Source organism: Formica exsecta, unplaced genomic scaffold (genome assembly GCF_003651465.1).
Source record: "Formica exsecta isolate Colony F162 unplaced genomic scaffold, ASM365146v1 scaffold13, whole genome shotgun sequence".
Classification (NCBI taxonomy): domain Eukaryota; kingdom Metazoa; phylum Arthropoda; class Insecta; order Hymenoptera; family Formicidae; genus Formica; species Formica exsecta.
In genome coordinates, this window is record NW_021848632.1 from 711296 (window position 1) to 731266 (window position 19971).

A 19971-nucleotide genomic window follows, 5' to 3' on the forward strand; every position below is an offset into this window, starting at 1 on the left:
TTTTAATAAATAATTTTTTTTTTTTATAGATTAAATAATATTATAACCTTTGTGTGATATTTCACAAACAGTTTTATATTTATGTTTGAATTTATTACTCAAAAAATATCATTTAGCGTCATTTTACATTATTCGATTTCTTAGGAATATAATATATAATTAGATGCACTGCGTATATAATTAATATCGAGAAAATAGGAAATGGAGATAAATGACGCTCGCCCATGCCGGTTGCACCGGAGCCAAAATGAATAAACAAGTACGTAAATATGTGTAATAGCTAAGTCGACCACGTCTCTTCACATAAATTAAGCTCTTGTCCCATTTGGTCCCAGGAGAAATCGTTCTTCAATATTAGTCTTCCCGAATTTATTGACACTGAAATTGCGTTATCGGAGATTTTAGCCAAATATACTTTCTATATTAAATCTTATGTACAATTTGTTATAATAAAAATTCCAATTATCTATTTTTTTTCTTGCTGCTGAAAAATATTATATCTAGTGTCAAAGTATATTAAAAAAAAAAAAAAAAAAAAAAAAATATGTTAAGATAGAGAGAGAAAAAATAAAATATCTATAAATACATTATAAAAATATACAATAGTATGCGAGTAATTCATTATTGATTCGTTATGCGAATAAGGATTATTTTATTTGAAAAGCAATTATAACGTCTATAACTTAAAGAAGTAACGAATAGTTACTCATGTTTATTATATGTAACTAAAGAAACTAACCGCAAGCAAAAAGTACGGAAAAATTGTTAAGGCTGGCCAATTTTTTCGATCATCTCACACCTTTATCAAGATCAAGTTTAATTTTGGAGCGGTAATGGTCGAAGGCTATAATCAAATTTAATGAGTCCTCAAGGATCTCGTGCCTAACGGAGTGCGTCAGCCGGCTGCCGCGCGTCATTCATCGCCGGCATACTCTTCGATAATAATTTCGGCGACGGCAAGAATATCCCGGTGTGCGTATGAGCTATGTGGCAATGTATTGCGACACCTATAAATAGGTGACCCAGAATGAGAGATCTGTTTATCATTGGTCGGCGATTTTATTGCTGGTCCCTGTCGCGCCCCGTTTCTTGCCGTTTGTCGCATTCGTGGGATTCGCTGCATATAGAGAGTAGAGAGCGAGAGGGTAAATCTCATCAGACACACACGCCGGAATCCGTGCGTTCGGTGCATTCGGTGCATATTCGCGTCCGCGAGCCGGTCGCTCGACGCATCCACCGCGAGCCGGAGAAAGTCTATTTTCTTGGTTGCTGTGTTTGTTGCTTGCGCAGAGAGGAAGAGGCACGAAAGGCCGTCTAGGCGATATCTGAAGAGAACATCGTCCCATATAAGATCGCCGTGAGTATATATCCGTGAGATGAAAGGCAAACAGCATCCCTGGCTACACTCTTAACTGGTGACGAGGTTTCTACGCGAACTCTTTTTTAATGTTCTCATTTTTTCTTCGGAACAATTGGCTCTGCTTCGCGGATTTAATTTTTTGCGTCAATTTTTTGAAACTCAAAAATTTCTAAAAAGAAAAATTACTCTACTCCCCGAATATATTAAAAAAATACGATATTAGGGAGAGAAAAGATGATTATTTATGTCGCCAAGTAAGAGTTGAATGAATTGATACACACAATCATATTTTTTTCTCTTATTAAGAGATAAAAAAATACTTAAAATATTTGATTTAAAATTCTCAGATGTTTTTATAAGAAAATTTATATCGTATCAAAATTATTAAATATCACAATTCTTAGAATGTGTATGGAACTTATTATAGACTCAAGTATACTAATTTGAATATAATGCTGTAACAAGAATATTTGATTTTTATAAGTCCTCTGTAATTCAAACAATTTCAATGAATTAAGAATCTATTTTACCGGAAATTAATCTCATTCTTTCGTCGGGGAAAATCTTTGATCTTTACTTGACATTTAGAAAGATATGATATACCAGAGAAAGTGGCAGCGAGATGATGACGTCTAGTTTGCTTATTAGCTTTCAGACTTACCGCCAGTCTTCCCAGAACAGATCTTAAAGGAGGAGACAGTGATCGAGCGGTACGAAGAAGAGAAGATCGTCGTCGAACCGTTGTCCGCCGAAGAAGAGGTCAGGCGAGAGGAGGAAAAGCTCGTGGAGGAGAAACCGGTGGACGCCAACAGCGAGATCGTGCCCAACAAAAATCTCACGGATGACGAGATCGCACAGCTGATCCTCGAGGAGGAGGAGCTCTTGTCCGATAAAGGATTACTGGGGTACATTTTCACGATTGTCGAGTTGATTGATGATGACATTCTGTGCAATATTAAAGATTATCAGTATCCATCCCCTTGTCATCCTTTTTATTTATAAAAACAATGTTATAATAATATTAATATATATTAAAAATAATATCACAATTAACTTAAATAAGTTTTTAAATTTAAAAAATGTGAGTTTTTTTATGATAATAATAACGATAACGTCCATCTTTTCCATGCAATCGACAGGGTGAACTTTAAAAAGCTACGACCGCGTGCCCCGATCCTGAAAGATTCGAAGGTCTTGGAGGAACTGCAGCACATTGCAACAGCCGAGCCCGAGCGGACGCAAGAGCTGAAACGCACCTCCACTTTTTTACAGAAACCACAGCGACCGGTACCAAAGCCTAAGCGTGAGCAGAAGGTGGAAGAGGACGACGGCGAGAGCTACAAGGTTGTAATAAAAAAACAGGACAAAAAGACGGTGATCACGCGTCTTGTAGAAAAGGGCTTGCTGCCGCCAGGATCAGAGGCGAGCATCGCCGGGACACCGGAGCCGCCGGAACCATTCGAGGTAAAGATGCATGAAACGGAGAACAAGCTCGAGGAAGATTCCCCCATGTCTGACCCGAATCCCTCGTGTTCAATTTCCCCCCTTGATACCATCGACGATCCACTGTCGTCCTCGCGTTCTCTGCAACTCGATTCGAACATAACTCGTCCTTGCGAGGATCAACTAGGGCATCCCGCGACATATAAATGCAAGTCGAAGCTGTTCGACGTCAAACCAAATCATTATCGAAGATACAGTTCCGCCGACAGATACAACGAAGCCGGAATGAGGTCGCCCTTCAAGGGTCACTATCTGGAAAATGTCCTCTGCGGTTATGCTCACTCCTGCGTTTCCCGTGATCAACAGATTGATGATCAATTCGAGTTTGGAAAGACGAAATCGAGAAGCTTTTATTTTAAAAAATACTGGCCGAGAAGTATTGGTTTCGATTGTTTCTCATCAAGCGGGACCACTTCCAAAAGAAGGACGAGCAGATGCCCGCGAGCGCATTACGCAGAGAGAATTCTTCTACGAAACGTCAGTGCTATCACTCGGCACTTTCGTTCGAAGCCGAAGACAACTCGAATCGTCGCTTCTAAAACGAAACGTAGCAGAACGAAAGGAAGATATCTGGCGACATATTTGAGACGCGAGAGCACTCGGCTGGTATCCTTGATGACGACGTTATTCCAGTTTTTGTTGCAAAGATCAAGTGTCTCCGACTCATCGAATATATCAGAGATTCGCAAGCGACGTTTGAGTTTCAAAGGTCGCTATCTTAAACACGTTCTCCAGAAAAATGTCACTCCTGTTCTTCAACGCGTCAAAAAGACGCACTTGGTCGATTATCCAAACATAATCGAAAAGAAGAAAGACGAGCCAAAATCTACAAGGACAAAGGGACATTACGTAGAAAAATATCTTCATCGGCAGAATCTTTACCTGAAATCCGCGTTAGCGAATCTTCTCGGTTCCGCGAAGAATAGCTTCGACAATCTCTTCACTATTACCTCTTCGTCAAGAATGAAACGCGCAATGAGAGGTCGATATTTTGAGCGATTCATCCGTAGAAATCGGGAAATTTTCGAGCTATTCGCGGAATATGTTTGTATCAAGATCTCCGAATGGCTCGAGGAGGGTCCGTCATGCATATCGCAACAGGATTTTTCTGTCATCACCTCAAATTATATTGCTGATGATTCAGTCCTAGATGAGCAGATAATTGATGAAGATGTCTGCGACATAAAAATCTCCGGATGGCATGAAGATGGTCCCTCATGTTCATTGCAACAGGAATCTATCGTTATCGTTAATACTCCCGATAATCCGGAGCCAAACAAGGAGGAAACCGATGAGAACGATGTTCTCGAGTGCAATGTCAATCCGATTTTGCCTGAAGAAGTCGATGAGCTCTCTGTCTCACCTAAAATCCCAGAGAAAGAGGACACTTTTTCGAAATTCTTGCAGTCGACTGAGAATTTTATTTCCACCGAAGTCTTCCATCGTGGCAGTAGACGACTCTCGAAGTCGCGTAAATCCATAGATATCATCTCCGAGCAAGATGATACATTCTCGAAATTCCTGCATTCGGCTGAGAATTACGTTTCTACCGAAGTTTTCCATCGCGGTAGCCGAAGACTCTCAAGGTCGTTCAAGGACACGGAACAGGAAACGGGTGTTTTGTCGAGTCTCTTCAATTCGACCAGCGATTATGTCTCCAGCGAGGTCTTCCACCGCGGTAGCAGAAGATTATCAAAATCGTCCAGGAGGGAATCGGTTTCTCTCATGACTCCCGAAAGCATGTATTTCAATCTCCCTTGGTTCTCGCTGAGAGTCACCGATAAAAGCCATGAGGATTGCAAGGAGAAGATCGATTGCGACATCGAACGAGACACCCGAAGATTGTCATTCGTGCCTACAATCCTCTATCAAAGTATCACGAATCATATTGGTGTTGATTTCACGAAGCTGGTGGCTTACGCTTTTGTGCCTTGCACCTCGATCATCCTTCTGTATATGTATAAGTAGTCATTCTCATCTGACGATATTTATATGTTGTTTCGATGCGATTCTAACCGTTTTACCAGGCGTATACTTGTTTTATAGAGACTCTTATTAGATTATCGTGGATAATGTGTTGATCCATATAAAAATATTTCGTAAATAATATGTGCTCTTTTATTACAATCATAGTGCGTTTTGTTTTTCTTGTCACTAGAATGCGCACTAAAATGTGTTAAATTGATTTTATCCTATAAAATAAATAACCGGAATGCAAAGATACTTTATGTGAAAATCGATCCAATCTGTGTATGAGCGAAGATATAATTAATTTTTTCCCCTTATCCATGTGAAATAATTTTTAAGTAATTAAACTGTTGAAACTTGTGTTGTTTGTATTTAAACCTTCTGTCAATATCGTTATATACGTTATATGGTTTAATTGTTTTTCTACAATAATAATACGCGAGTGACAATAAGAAGAAATTGAAAATTTCATATTCATTATATATATATCATTCACTATCGTTATTTATTTTTTATTGCTATTCCAATTATTTAAAATTACTTAAGTTTTTATCATCTAATCGATTATAAAACTATAATTAAAACTATAATAATCATTATATTATAACTCAATTCGATATGGTATATTCTACAAGAGATATTCAATTTGGTTATTCAGAAAAGTAAGTATATATTCAATATCGATTTTTTAAACTGCTTTTTCCAAGATTTTTTGACGATTAAAAATTGTCGGAATTCTTAAATACTTTGTCTGCAATTTCGTTAACGCAAAAATTTGTTAGTTAAAGCTACTTATTTTTGGAAATTAATAGTTGATAATCAATTGATAATTTGTAATATTATCCACTGTCGAAGCAAAAATAAATTTTTTAATTTTCTGTACCATTGATCTTTTAGACCTGTAAACTTTTAACACACATATTATTCTTTACAAGCTAAAAATTATTGTATGGTATAAAAAGCAAAACAGTTTTTGATAAACTAAGGTTTTGTTTTGCAACAAATAATCATTCCCAGACCAAAAATCAATAAGATATCCAATAATCTTTTGAGAAATTCAGACTTTGTTCAGTGCATTCACAATTTTGATTTAGACAATAACACCAGTTGCAACACCAACACTCACATGTAGAACGGAGCAAGAAGGAAGATCTGAATCACGTTCCGCGTCAAAGGCAGAAGGTGAAGAGAAAAGTGACGAGACCGACGAGTTTAAGACAAAGGAGAGATCCGAGTCCAAGGAGGAAAATTATCGTTCTGAGTCCCGCGCGGCCGGGTCCAGCCAGGACGAGACAGCAGCACTCGAGGAAGATTCTAGCGTCTCAACGACGGATCGGGTGGTAACGAAAGCCGATAGTGAAAGAATCAAGGAACTGGTGACCACAGAGTTCAGTCTCGAGCAGCAGCTGGAGAACGTGCAGCGGCAATTACTCGCTCTGAAACAGCTACCAAGCGAGATTGAGAATCACCTGAAGATCGTATCCGAGCAACTCTACAAGATCATGGAGCTGAGTGGTATGCAGCGGTCTCTCGGTAACGGAAGTGGCGGCCATCACGGATCACCAGGTGACCAAGATTCGTAGTCATAGTCGAAATAGCCAAAATAGCGTACCCTGATTACTCTCTTACAAGAGAACCTCGCGAACCCGAAAATTCTGATTTTGATGAAACTTTACAGACATGTGGGGGGAGGGGGGCGCCAACAGCGAGATCGTGCCCAACAAAAATCTCACGGATGACGAGATCGCACAGCTGATCCTCGAGGAGGAGGAGCTCTTGTCCGATAAAGGATTACTGGGGTACATTTTCACGATTGTCGAGTTGATTGATGATGACATTCTGTGCAATATTAAAGATTATCAGTATCCATCCCCTTGTCATCCTTTTTATTTATAAAAACAATGTTATAATAATATTAATATATATTAAAAATAATATCACAATTAACTTAAATAAGTTTTTAAATTTAAAAAATGTGAGTTTTTTTATGATAATAATAACGATAACGTCCATCTTTTCCATGCAATCGACAGGGTGAACTTTAAAAAGCTACGACCGCGTGCCCCGATCCTGAAAGATTCGAAGGTCTTGGAGGAACTGCAGCACATTGCAACAGCCGAGCCCGAGCGGACGCAAGAGCTGAAACGCACCTCCACTTTTTTACAGAAACCACAGCGACCGGTACCAAAGCCTAAGCGTGAGCAGAAGGTGGAAGAGGACGACGGCGAGAGCTACAAGGTTGTAATAAAAAAACAGGACAAAAAGACGGTGATCACGCGTCTTGTAGAAAAGGGCTTGCTGCCGCCAGGATCAGAGGCGAGCATCGCCGGGACACCGGAGCCGCCGGAACCATTCGAGGTAAAGATGCATGAAACGGAGAACAAGCTCGAGGAAGATTCCCCCATGTCTGACCCGAATCCCTCGTGTTCAATTTCCCCCCTTGATACCATCGACGATCCACTGTCGTCCTCGCGTTCTCTGCAACTCGATTCGAACATAACTCGTCCTTGCGAGGATCAACTAGGGCATCCCGCGACATATAAATGCAAGTCGAAGCTGTTCGACGTCAAACCAAATCATTATCGAAGATACAGTTCCGCCGACAGATACAACGAAGCCGGAATGAGGTCGCCCTTCAAGGGTCACTATCTGGAAAATGTCCTCTGCGGTTATGCTCACTCCTGCGTTTCCCGTGATCAACAGATTGATGATCAATTCGAGTTTGGAAAGACGAAATCGAGAAGCTTTTATTTTAAAAAATACTGGCCGAGAAGTATTGGTTTCGATTGTTTCTCATCAAGCGGGACCACTTCCAAAAGAAGGACGAGCAGATGCCCGCGAGCGCATTACGCAGAGAGAATTCTTCTACGAAACGTCAGTGCTATCACTCGGCACTTTCGTTCGAAGCCGAAGACAACTCGAATCGTCGCTTCTAAAACGAAACGTAGCAGAACGAAAGGAAGATATCTGGCGACATATTTGAGACGCGAGAGCACTCGGCTGGTATCCTTGATGACGACGTTATTCCAGTTTTTGTTGCAAAGATCAAGTGTCTCCGACTCATCGAATATATCAGAGATTCGCAAGCGACGTTTGAGTTTCAAAGGTCGCTATCTTAAACACGTTCTCCAGAAAAATGTCACTCCTGTTCTTCAACGCGTCAAAAAGACGCACTTGGTCGATTATCCAAACATAATCGAAAAGAAGAAAGACGAGCCAAAATCTACAAGGACAAAGGGACATTACGTAGAAAAATATCTTCATCGGCAGAATCTTTACCTGAAATCCGCGTTAGCGAATCTTCTCGGTTCCGCGAAGAATAGCTTCGACAATCTCTTCACTATTACCTCTTCGTCAAGAATGAAACGCGCAATGAGAGGTCGATATTTTGAGCGATTCATCCGTAGAAATCGGGAAATTTTCGAGCTATTCGCGGAATATGTTTGTATCAAGATCTCCGAATGGCTCGAGGAGGGTCCGTCATGCATATCGCAACAGGATTTTTCTGTCATCACCTCAAATTATATTGCTGATGATTCAGTCCTAGATGAGCAGATAATTGATGAAGATGTCTGCGACATAAAAATCTCCGGATGGCATGAAGATGGTCCCTCATGTTCATTGCAACAGGAATCTATCGTTATCGTTAATACTCCCGATAATCCGGAGCCAAACAAGGAGGAAACCGATGAGAACGATGTTCTCGAGTGCAATGTCAATCCGATTTTGCCTGAAGAAGTCGATGAGCTCTCTGTCTCACCTAAAATCCCAGAGAAAGAGGACACTTTTTCGAAATTCTTGCAGTCGACTGAGAATTTTATTTCCACCGAAGTCTTCCATCGTGGCAGTAGACGACTCTCGAAGTCGCGTAAATCCATAGATATCATCTCCGAGCAAGATGATACATTCTCGAAATTCCTGCATTCGGCTGAGAATTACGTTTCTACCGAAGTTTTCCATCGCGGTAGCAGAAGATTATCAAAATCGTCCAGGAGGGAATCGGTTTCTCTCATGACTCCCGAAAGCATGTATTTCAATCTCCCTTGGTTCTCGCTGAGAGTCACCGATAAAAGCCATGAGGATTGCAAGGAGAAGATCGATTGCGACATCGAACGAGACACCCGAAGATTGTCATTCGTGCCTACAATCCTCTATCAAAGTATCACGAATCATATTGGTGTTGATTTCACGAAGCTGGTGGCTTACGCTTTTGTGCCTTGCACCTCGATCATCCTTCTGTATATGTATAAGTAGTCATTCTCATCTGACGATATTTATATGTTGTTTCGATGCGATTCTAACCGTTTTACCAGGCGTATACTTGTTTTATAGAGACTCTTATTAGATTATCGTGGATAATGTGTTGATCCATATAAAAATATTTCGTAAATAATATGTGCTCTTTTATTACAATCATAGTGCGTTTTGTTTTTCTTGTCACTAGAATGCGCACTAAAATGTGTTAAATTGATTTTATCCTATAAAATAAATAACCGGAATGCAAAGATACTTTATGTGAAAATCGATCCAATCTGTGTATGAGCGAAGATATAATTAATTTTTTCCCCTTATCCATGTGAAATAATTTTTAAGTAATTAAACTGTTGAAACTTGTGTTGTTTGTATTTAAACCTTCTGTCAATATCGTTATATACGTTATATGGTTTAATTGTTTTTCTACAATAATAATACGCGAGTGACAATAAGAAGAAATTGAAAATTTCATATTCATTATATATATATCATTCACTATCGTTATTTATTTTTTATTGCTATTCCAATTATTTAAAATTACTTAAGTTTTTATCATCTAATCGATTATAAAACTATAATTAAAACTATAATAATCATTATATTATAACTCAATTCGATATGGTATATTCTACAAGAGATATTCAATTTGGTTATTCAGAAAAGTAAGTATATATTCAATATCGATTTTTTAAACTGCTTTTTCCAAGATTTTTTGACGATTAAAAATTGTCGGAATTCTTAAATACTTTGTCTGCAATTTCGTTAACGCAAAAATTTGTTAGTTAAAGCTACTTATTTTTGGAAATTAATAGTTGATAATCAATTGATAATTTGTAATATTATCCACTGTCGAAGCAAAAATAAATTTTTTAATTTTCTGTACCATTGATCTTTTAGACCTGTAAACTTTTAACACACATATTATTCTTTACAAGCTAAAAATTATTGTATGGTATAAAAAGCAAAACAGTTTTTGATAAACTAAGGTTTTGTTTTGCAACAAATAATCATTCCCAGACCAAAAATCAATAAGATATCCAATAATCTTTTGAGAAATTCAGACTTTGTTCAGTGCATTCACAATTTTGATTTAGACAATAACACCAGTTGCAACACCAACACTCACATGTAGAACGGAGCAAGAAGGAAGATCTGAATCACGTTCCGCGTCAAAGGCAGAAGGTGAAGAGAAAAGTGACGAGACCGACGAGTTTAAGACAAAGGAGAGATCCGAGTCCAAGGAGGAAAATTATCGTTCTGAGTCCCGCGCGGCCGGGTCCAGCCAGGACGAGACAGCAGCACTCGAGGAAGATTCTAGCGTCTCAACGACGGATCGGGTGGTAACGAAAGCCGATAGTGAAAGAATCAAGGAACTGGTGACCACAGAGTTCAGTCTCGAGCAGCAGCTGGAGAACGTGCAGCGGCAATTACTCGCTCTGAAACAGCTACCAAGCGAGATTGAGAATCACCTGAAGATCGTATCCGAGCAACTCTACAAGATCATGGAGCTGAGTGGTATGCAGCGGTCTCTCGGTAACGGAAGTGGCGGCCATCACGGATCACCAGGTGACCAAGATTCGTAGTCATAGTCGAAATAGCCAAAATAGCGTACCCTGATTACTCTCTTACAAGAGAACCTCGCGAACCCGAAAATTCTGATTTTGATGAAACTTTACAGACATGTGGGGGGAGGGGGGGGGGAGGGTCAAGAGAGAAATTTAAAAATTTTTAGTTGTGGCCCACACAAAAATGGTTCTAAGGGGTGAAAGCACCCCTTATATGTAGAGCAACTTTTTGTTTTTCTCGATATATCTCAAAAACGATCGAGATATCAAAAAAATGTTTCATACAAAAATTTCATGGTAAAAACAGCTTTATTTAACCACATTAATAAAAATTTTAAAAAATAATTCTTTCAAAACAAATTTTTATTTTTTTGATAAATTATTTTTATTTACAGAATTTTTGGTCTCGCGAGGTTTCCTTGTTAGTGAATTTTCAAGTTCTGTCACGATTTCAATTTCGAATGGATGCCAGTTCGCGCTCGTCAGTATTAAATTGAAAAAAATATGAAAAAAAGTTTGCTAAAATTGTAGCTTATAAATTGGATCTCCAGATATTTTAAATTTTTACATTTAAATTTAAAATAGTTTTTAAGATAGTTTTTCGAATAGCACGTTAATTATGATTCGTTGTCATTCAGAAGAGAATCCTTTCGCACAGCGAAAGGATGAAGAGAAGTTGAAGGAACAAGAAGAGGACACTGATGAAGAGGATGAAGAATTTACGGAAACTTATGATTACATCGAAGAGATTGCATGCTTGGAGCGAAAGACGTCATCGAGGTCAACACCGCAAGTAATCGAGCCCAGTGATGACGAAGGAGAGATGGAGGAAGAGGAAGCAGAGATGAAGGAACTAGATGGTACGATTTCCGTGAAGAGCGCAGATGAGGAAGGAAGTAGAGTAAAGAAGTTCATCGTTTCTTACGAGACTAAGGTTCTGAAATCGCCCAGTCCAGCACCATCGCACGGTAAGCATCGATATTATTTTGCGTATTGACTCTACTAATCACGAATTTGTTTTGCAAAAAAAAAAAGCAATGGACTATAATGCTATGAATGGATCTGATAATATTGTGTGGATGTAAAATTTCCTCTCGATAATATTAAAATATATTATATTTCTCAAGTGTATTTTAAATAAATATAAGAGACACAGTGGTCTAAAGTATAATAATGCTATTATATAGGAAGTTTCGAACCAGATCCTAAACTATCACCAAAAGACCAAGTTATACAGGAACTGCAGGTATCTCGATAAATGGAATGAACAGTCTTGCGTTTTACCTGGAAAATGATTATTGTTTTGTTCTCTCTCCTACCGTCCATTATTCATGTTTAAAAATTATACACTGTTTAAATGTTAACAGATAAAATCAATTCTCTAAAAATCCTTAATTATATAAATTAATTACATGAATGCACGATGAATCAAATCAAATGCATTTTTCTTGTAGTTAATATCAATCAAACCTATTTTGTAAATCCATTGTTTCTATCTTGTTATTTCAATCCTATTTTATTGATATTGACAGAATTTTTATATCTATCCATGAAATCCGTCAATTTTATGCACTTGATGCATGATGAGTGTTCGAATTTAAATGTAAAGTCAATAACTCGTCGCGTTGTATTTTTTTCAGCAAAAAGTGCACAAGAAAGGCAAAAAACATTCGCAAGATCTCTGGCCCCAGGCTAAGCAGCTCGAACTTACGCAAGGTCGCAGATGGAGATGCCCGAATGATTTCTTCAATGACGAGATGATTGCTGAGGTATTGTCTTGTCAGGCGGAAGTCATTCGTGGTAAAACAATGGGGTAAGAATAATGATCATAATAAAAAAAATTAAATTTAATGTAAAAATGCGGTAAAGATCTTTAAGATTAATTCAATTCTGATTTTTCAAAGATTTTTTAATTGATTATTACAGAGTAAATTTCAAGAAGTACGAAAAAACAAATTTACCAAATTACGACTACCTGATAAACTCGAGTGTCTATAAGATGATTCATAAAATGGAACGAGAACCGAAAAAGGGCATCCCTGCGAGACCCGCTAAAGTCAATGCAGCTGAAGACATAATAGAGAGAGTTGTAAGCTATTCTTTGTAATTTTTCACGATCGTCAGTATAAATCGTTTAGAGAAAATGAAAATGATGATAATTAATTGTGAATCGACAACCAAAGAATTTACTCTTAAACATTTTTAATAGTTTATGATTGAAACTTTTTAAATAAATTTGTTTAATGATGTTTAATGACATACGTTTATTGACAATTAATTATTATCATTTTCACACACAAAAAAGAAATTTTGTATTATATAATATTATTCTCATAAATAATAAACGTCATTTAACTTGAAACCTAAAGCTAACTTTAAGCTTAAAACTAAAATTAAGCGAACAACATAATCTGCCTAAATATATATATTTTTTAATAAAAAAAAAAATAATTTTATCAAATTGAAAATTAAACGATACATCTCTCTCTCTGTAATTTAATCAGATTATTATTCTTATCATGTTTTAATCATGTAGAATAAAAAGCAAATCTGAATTCTCATAACGATGTTTCTTTCAGAAATCACCGGCATTGAGCATTGTAGATGACAGAAGCATTCGAAGCGTCAGTCACTAATGCAACAGCGACTATAATATCATATAGTTTATATGCGAGAAATTTATGTATTTGAAGGATGTGCTACAAAATGGATTTGATATATTTGAGCAATTCAAAAAAATTACTCACAATTATTAGAAATATAATGATCTGGTTCGTTGATTTGAAAAATACTTATCGTACGATTATCGATACAACATGATTGTAATAATCCTAAGTATGTGTACATATATGTATAATCATATTTCGTCTCGCAAAAAATTTTTCTCGACGATACATTATACGTATTAACAAAAGAAAATCCACGTCCGTAATTTTCCTTTGTATAAATTTGCATCTGGAATAATTAATGCATTAAATATAAGCCGCATAAAAATTTTACGTCTGAAGTATAGCAACTATCTAATTGTTTCGTGTATTTTTAAATGTAATTATTTGGTTAGTTGCATTAAAAAATGTGTTCTATGGTTGTGTAAACTGTAAAATAGAAAAAAATTTTATGTCAAAACAAAATAATTAATTATGTTCCCCAAAATGTATTTTATTATTATATTTTTTACTAATATATCCCGCTATATTTATCGATATAAATTATTATATAGAATATCCAATGAACCAAGTACAATCATAGACGGATACTTAATTTGCAGGTACATAATTAATAGCTGGTTAGAATAATGCATAATAATTAGTTTCATAGTTTTAGAAGAAAGTGATTTAGAAAATAAGTATTTTAAAATAGTGTATATTCATTTGACTATATATAAGCATTTATGTTTATTTCTATTCGATCGGGTAAGAATATTCATTATTAACGGAGAACCTCAGTCTACCTGGTATTGTATCTTTTATTACGGTATCAGACACTGATAACGACGGTGTCAGCTTTTTTCTCGTTTTTTGAAGTAGCAAGTAATAACAATAGTATCTTCGGGACATCCCGTGTACGTATAATTATACGTGTGCCATTAATTTCACTTAATGCGGTTTAATCGGATGAGATTGCCGGATCTCCAAATACGATGATTGAAATTGACCTAGAAAGAGAGATTTCCGAGTAAATGACCGCGATTATATATCACTCACTCGGAAATCCGCACTGCTGATTCCGCCGATGATGAGTCGCGGGATATACTTTCTCCTTTCCAGGGTTTCCGAGGCCTCTGTTATCCGCGTCTCGCGTATGCGTATGACCGGCTGAGTCACGTCTGCCTTCTTGGCCGATGAACCTCTTTTTCGTCTTCTCTCTCTCTCCCTCTTTCTCATTCTCTCACTCTTGCTTGCTTAGGGTCCACGATCGTGACGTCGGCTTCGAGCAATTTATGTAAAGCATTCTAGGCATGATTCACGAACTAGTTCGCGCCCTCGTGACCGCCACCGGCGCAGAATGCAACCGCCGAGCACGGGTACAAGCGTCGAAAACTCGGGTGCATCTATCGAAATGTTCCTTCCGCAAATTTTAGAAATTGGTATATTTGTTATACAATTAATTCGTCATATGGATCGAGTTTTTTTGCAGAAATGTATTCCCTTTTGTCCTAGTTGTATATGTAATCGCAAAAAAAAAAAAAAAAATAAAGTTATTGTACATTGATACATAATATAAAAATTGGAACGAACTTTTGCCAGATATTAAAAGTAATCTAAAGTTATCTGTAGAGATAAATATCTTAATTTTTAAATTAAAATGCGAGTTTTACGCAATTAAAGATTTTTGACAAGGAGCTTGATAATTTTCCTATATGTCTCCCCACACATGCGAAGGAATTCTCGTAATATTTTTACATTACGTGCGCAGGAAGATCAAAGAGACAAGAGATTCTTCTCCCTGACATAATTCACGCGTGTCTTCGCCGCCATAACACGCGTCAATTTCGGTAAATTCATGTCTGATTGCTAAGAGACTTAATGACAGAGGTATGCGACAGTGCGGTAGAACTTATTTAATGACTTTTCATTCATGACCTCTTACGCGACTTATCGATGATTAAACTTACACTCCTCTACATTGCAAGAAAATTCTCAATTCAGGTAGAGAAGATGTTGGCCGTGCTTCTGCTTTTAAGAAATTCTATCCATCTTTATGCGTTAATATATATTTTATTCGTAACAATAAAACTAACAAAAAAAATCATTTCTTTTTCGAGTCATAAATTATTGAAAAAGTATATTAATCAAGAATAAAGTTATTGTACATTGATACATAATATAAAAATTGGAACGAACTTTTGCCAGATATTAAAAGTAATCTAAAGTTATCTGTAGAGATAAATATCTTAATTTTTAAATTAAAATGCGAGTTTTACGCAATTAAAGATTTTTGACAAGGAGCTTGATAATTTTCCTATATGTCTCCCCACACATGCGAAGGAATTCTCGTAATATTTTTACATTACGTGCGCAGGAAGATCAAAGAGACAAGAGATTCTTCTCCCTGACATAATTCACGCGTGTCTTCGCCGCCATAACACGCGTCAATTTCGGTAAATTCATGTCTGATTGCTAAGAGACTTAATGACAGAGGTATGCGACAGTGCGGTAGAACTTATTTAATGACTTTTCATTCATGACCTCTTACGCGACTTATCGATGATTAAACTTACACTCCTCTACATTGCAAGAAAATTCTCAATTCAGGTAGAGAAGATGTTGGCCGTGCTTCTGCTTTTAAGAAATTCTATCCATCTTTATGCGTTAATATATATTTTATTCGTAACAATAAAACTAACAAAAAAAATCATTTCTTTTTCGAGTCATAAATTATTGAAAAAGTATATTAATCAAGAGAAAATAATTGAGAAAAAAATAGTGTGATTTCTTTTTCTTTTTACACTTCTCACTTTATTTGAACAATCCTAAATACATAAAGTTTCTATATATTTCCTATTAAGAGTTTTTAATATATTTATATTTAAAATTAATTAATATTAATATTGTTAATTTACAATTAACGACATGTATGTGAAATCTCTATACATAAAATAAAATAAAATTCTGTGAGACAGAAAAAACTTAGAGATCTTTTTTGGAATAATTAATAATTTGTCAAAATTTTTTTTTCAATCGCACACATATAATCGTCACTTTTTTTATCAATTTTATTTAATATTTTTTTATGAATTTAATATTTTTTTATGAATTTAGAAAAATCTGACTACATTAAACAAAGCCAAACCGAAAGGGAGACATAATTAAAAACGGACAGGAATAGAAGAGATGAAAACATGTGCGCGCTTTTCTGTCATAGTCACCGAGATGGCAACTCGACATTCCCGACATTTCGCCACGACATTTCGTCCCGACATTTCGTCCTTTTTCCACCCCGGTCTTATATCGTAAATATCTTATTGCTTCTATCTTTCGTCTCTTAACTCCCACCGCTACGGTATAAGGAGCACCTTGCACGTTGCACCGGATGCACCGATGTTCATGGACACGCTTAATGATATAAATAGTCCCTTGAGAGAGCACGATAATTTCGTTCGGAAATTTAATTAATTAAGAGTACGCTCAATTTCATCCCCCACTTTTCTCCCTTTGATCTTTTGATTAATATTCATGGCGCTATAGCATCATTCGATCGATTCTATTATATTCCGTCGAGTATTTTTTCTTATTTCCGATTCTTTTTACCTCACAATTTTATGACAAAGGCAGTTTGAAGAGTTCAAACTGTCAGTTCAGATTTTGAAAGTTTCAAAAAGTATTCATTACAAAGAGAGATGATCGATGTTTATTTGTTCCTTTTCTACAAAACATTGTTTTTCTATTGTACCTGGAGTCAGGTTTGGACATACCTCAGGCATTCGAAAAATCCGAATAATTTAAAATTTGACCTCAAACTTCCAGACAGTATAACTTAGAGATTTAAACTTAACATAGTCGTGTGTGTAATTTAATACACTTTTAATTAAATTTCGTCATATGTTGCTATTTGAAGAAATTCCTGTTAGAGCAAAATAAATTTGTCTCTCTTCCTCTCTACGTCCCCACAACCTGTCTCCTACCACTGTTCCTTCCTCCTTTCTGTCTCCCCTCCTGCTTTGTATGTTCCTTCTCTTTCCTTCCGCACTCTCGTATTCCTCCTCTTCGTCCCGAATCGCGTGGCGAGGAGGCTCTGCTGCCCGACTGACCGTCCTCGGCGCCTCTTATACCTTTACTCCGGTCTGCGCGTTCTTCAGGAACGTACGTGCCCGTTCCACGTTCCACTCGAGAGAGCGCGATACATATCCCTCTTTTAAAGAGTACGTTATATACAAACAGCCAGCAAACAGACTTAATCGTTGGTGGTGCACCTCGAAATAGTCAAGTCGAGTTAAGAGCTCGTCCATCAATAACCGTTGTAGTTTTTGAAATCGTTTTTGGTACGTTTGTTCATACGTTTTATTTGCTCCGATTTGATACGCTCGACAGTTCAGTCAGACAGTGATATGGCACAGCTGATCAGCGTCAAGCTATCTAGGTTCGATGGATCCCCCTGGGGTTTTCGTCTCCAAGGCGGTAAGGATTTTGGCACGCCGCTTGTTGTGCAGAAGGTGAGTTCGTCTCAAATCTATTTAGTTCCTTATCCTGTGTTCGTATCTTTCGTCGGTTCAATGTGACATTTGTTTTCACTTAATTAAATGTAATATATTCCTCGTATTATATATTAAGGCTAGAGAAAGAGAGAGAGAGTTTGCAAAATATTAATTAAATATATAAGATTTCCTCATTCTCTCGCGTTTAACATTATTATATATAATATTATATGAATATAAAATAAAATTAGTTAAATAATCTATATATTAGATAACATTAAATAACATTACACGATGCAGAAATGATGAATAAAAAAATGCATTTTATATTTTACTTTCGTCGAAACTCTGCTAACAAACATGGTTTCTATTCTATTTATAACATAATTTACGTTCTATTTCTTTTATCTTAATTGTTGGTTATTATCGTATAGTGTTTCATGACTTAATAATAAATATCGAAAGACTCTCTTTTTCTGTCTTTTTCACTTTTTGGACTATGAAGGAATGTTTTCGAAGATCCACTTGAGTTAAATCTCAAGTTGACTGAGGCAGCAGCAGTAGCAAAAATATTTCTTGCAGCCATATTTATATATAGCGATGTTTTATAGGCTATTTTCATCTACGGTTCCTTGTCGTTCGCTTCCACAAAGCTTCTCGATAGCGAAACATTCCGATAGAGAAAATTAGTTTCAATATCAACGCCCCATATATTGCCAAATATACGATAAATTTAAGGAAAACTATACAACAACGCTTCTATATACTCTCTTCTGTACGATGGACTCGTTTGCATTTTTCTTTCACTCATAAGATATCAATTGTTACAATTGAATGGAATAGAATTTTCATTGAGCACAAAGATTAATAAAATTTCCTATTTGGCAATTGATATCCAAATGTTTTGCGCTAGCAAAGCGCTTTTATTATGCAATAATTTCTTTTTTTCTCGAAATATTGGAATTTTTGTTGCTATAAATTTTTATTATAAATAAAAAAAAATATTATTTTATTGTGCTTTTATATATAACCTAAATCGAATTATGGTATACCTATAAATAATTACTATTTATCAAATTTTTCTAATTTTTATAGCAAATTTGAATCGCTGATATAAATTTGCCGTATACTTTTATAAATGAAAATTTGATTTCACGAAGCTCCGGTACGCGGAAGCGGATTACGATAATGAACTCCGAGAGCAAAAGCGAGATGAAAGTGAAAAGCAAACGGTATCTCGTGCGACTCGTCCTCGGAAACCAAAGTTGACACTCGACAAGGAGACATATGTTGATGCTCCGTAACGCGAGTCCCTCGTTCGCAATATGCGCTTTCAAATATCGAAATCGATCTAGCTATGAAAATTAGAACTTTTTAGAATTAGAATTAGTAATCGCTTTTTATTTTACGCAAAAAAAATATGTATTAACAATAAGTACAATTAATTATGTTATTAAAAAATTTAATTAAAAACAATAAATATCGAAATAAAAATATAATTAAATACCTTTTTTAAATTTTTATCAACACAAAATTCAGATACAAAACAGTTATCTAAAATTTTGTGATTTCTGAACTTTCTGGAATTTCAAATAACCTTGCCCAGAAAAAGATAAATTTCATAATTAATGAATAACCCCTTGTCAAAATATGCTAATTATTTCTTTAATGTATGTGCACTTTACAAATCTCTTTCTCTCATCAATGCAAGTCTTCTTCATATAATTAATGTTATGATCTGATAAACAAAATATTTAATTTAAATCCATAATTTAATTAAAAGGATAATTAATTAATAAAAGGATAAGAAAAAGGAGGAAATCCGATTCACACAGAGCGAAAATTTGGCGCGAGCTTTTCCTTTTCCTTTCTGCTTTTCGCGACCGTGAGATGCGATTGAGTGTTTTGATATTACGATCTAGAAAGAGCGTTATGTAACGTGACAGCAAACGCTAAATTATTTCACGCGCATCGGCAGAAATCGTTGCCAACTACGTGCGAAACGCCGAGCTCGCCACCGCCACCACCGCCTCTGACGTGTTTTGGCGATGGTCGGCGTTGTAACACGAGAAGCTTTTGGCGAACATGTAGAGACGCGGGGCGTTCCGCGATTTTTTCCTGCATCTTTTTTTCGGGCGATTATGTAGCGTTATATAGCCATAAGCGCTATTATTACGACGCGTTTT

At 36.3% G+C, this 19971-nt stretch overlaps 3 protein-coding genes across 5 annotated transcripts in view; all 3 read left to right on the forward strand.

Moving 5' to 3' along the window:
- LOC115245736 overlaps nt 1-5190 on the forward strand; it is a 6752-nt gene extending 1562 nt beyond the window's left edge. Inside the window, exons 4-5 of the mRNA XM_029824184.1 lie at nt 2009-2265; nt 2500-5190. Of these exons, the coding sequence (XP_029680044.1) occupies nt 2009-2265; nt 2500-4831 (2589 nt within the window). The 3' untranslated portion in view covers nt 4832-5190. The remainder of the gene's footprint in view (nt 1-2008; nt 2266-2499) is intronic.
- The window catches only part of LOC115245780 (CREB-binding protein-like), a 100011-nt gene that overhangs the window by 18599 nt on the left and 61441 nt on the right, over nt 1-19971 (forward strand). The gene's annotated exons all lie outside the window — the stretch shown is intronic.
- LOC115245789 overlaps nt 17291-19971 on the forward strand; it is a 34312-nt gene continuing 31631 nt past the window's right edge. The window contains 1 exon segment of the mRNA XM_029824276.1: nt 17291-17803. Within this exon segment, the coding sequence (XP_029680136.1) occupies nt 17699-17803 (105 nt within the window). The 5' untranslated portion in view covers nt 17291-17698.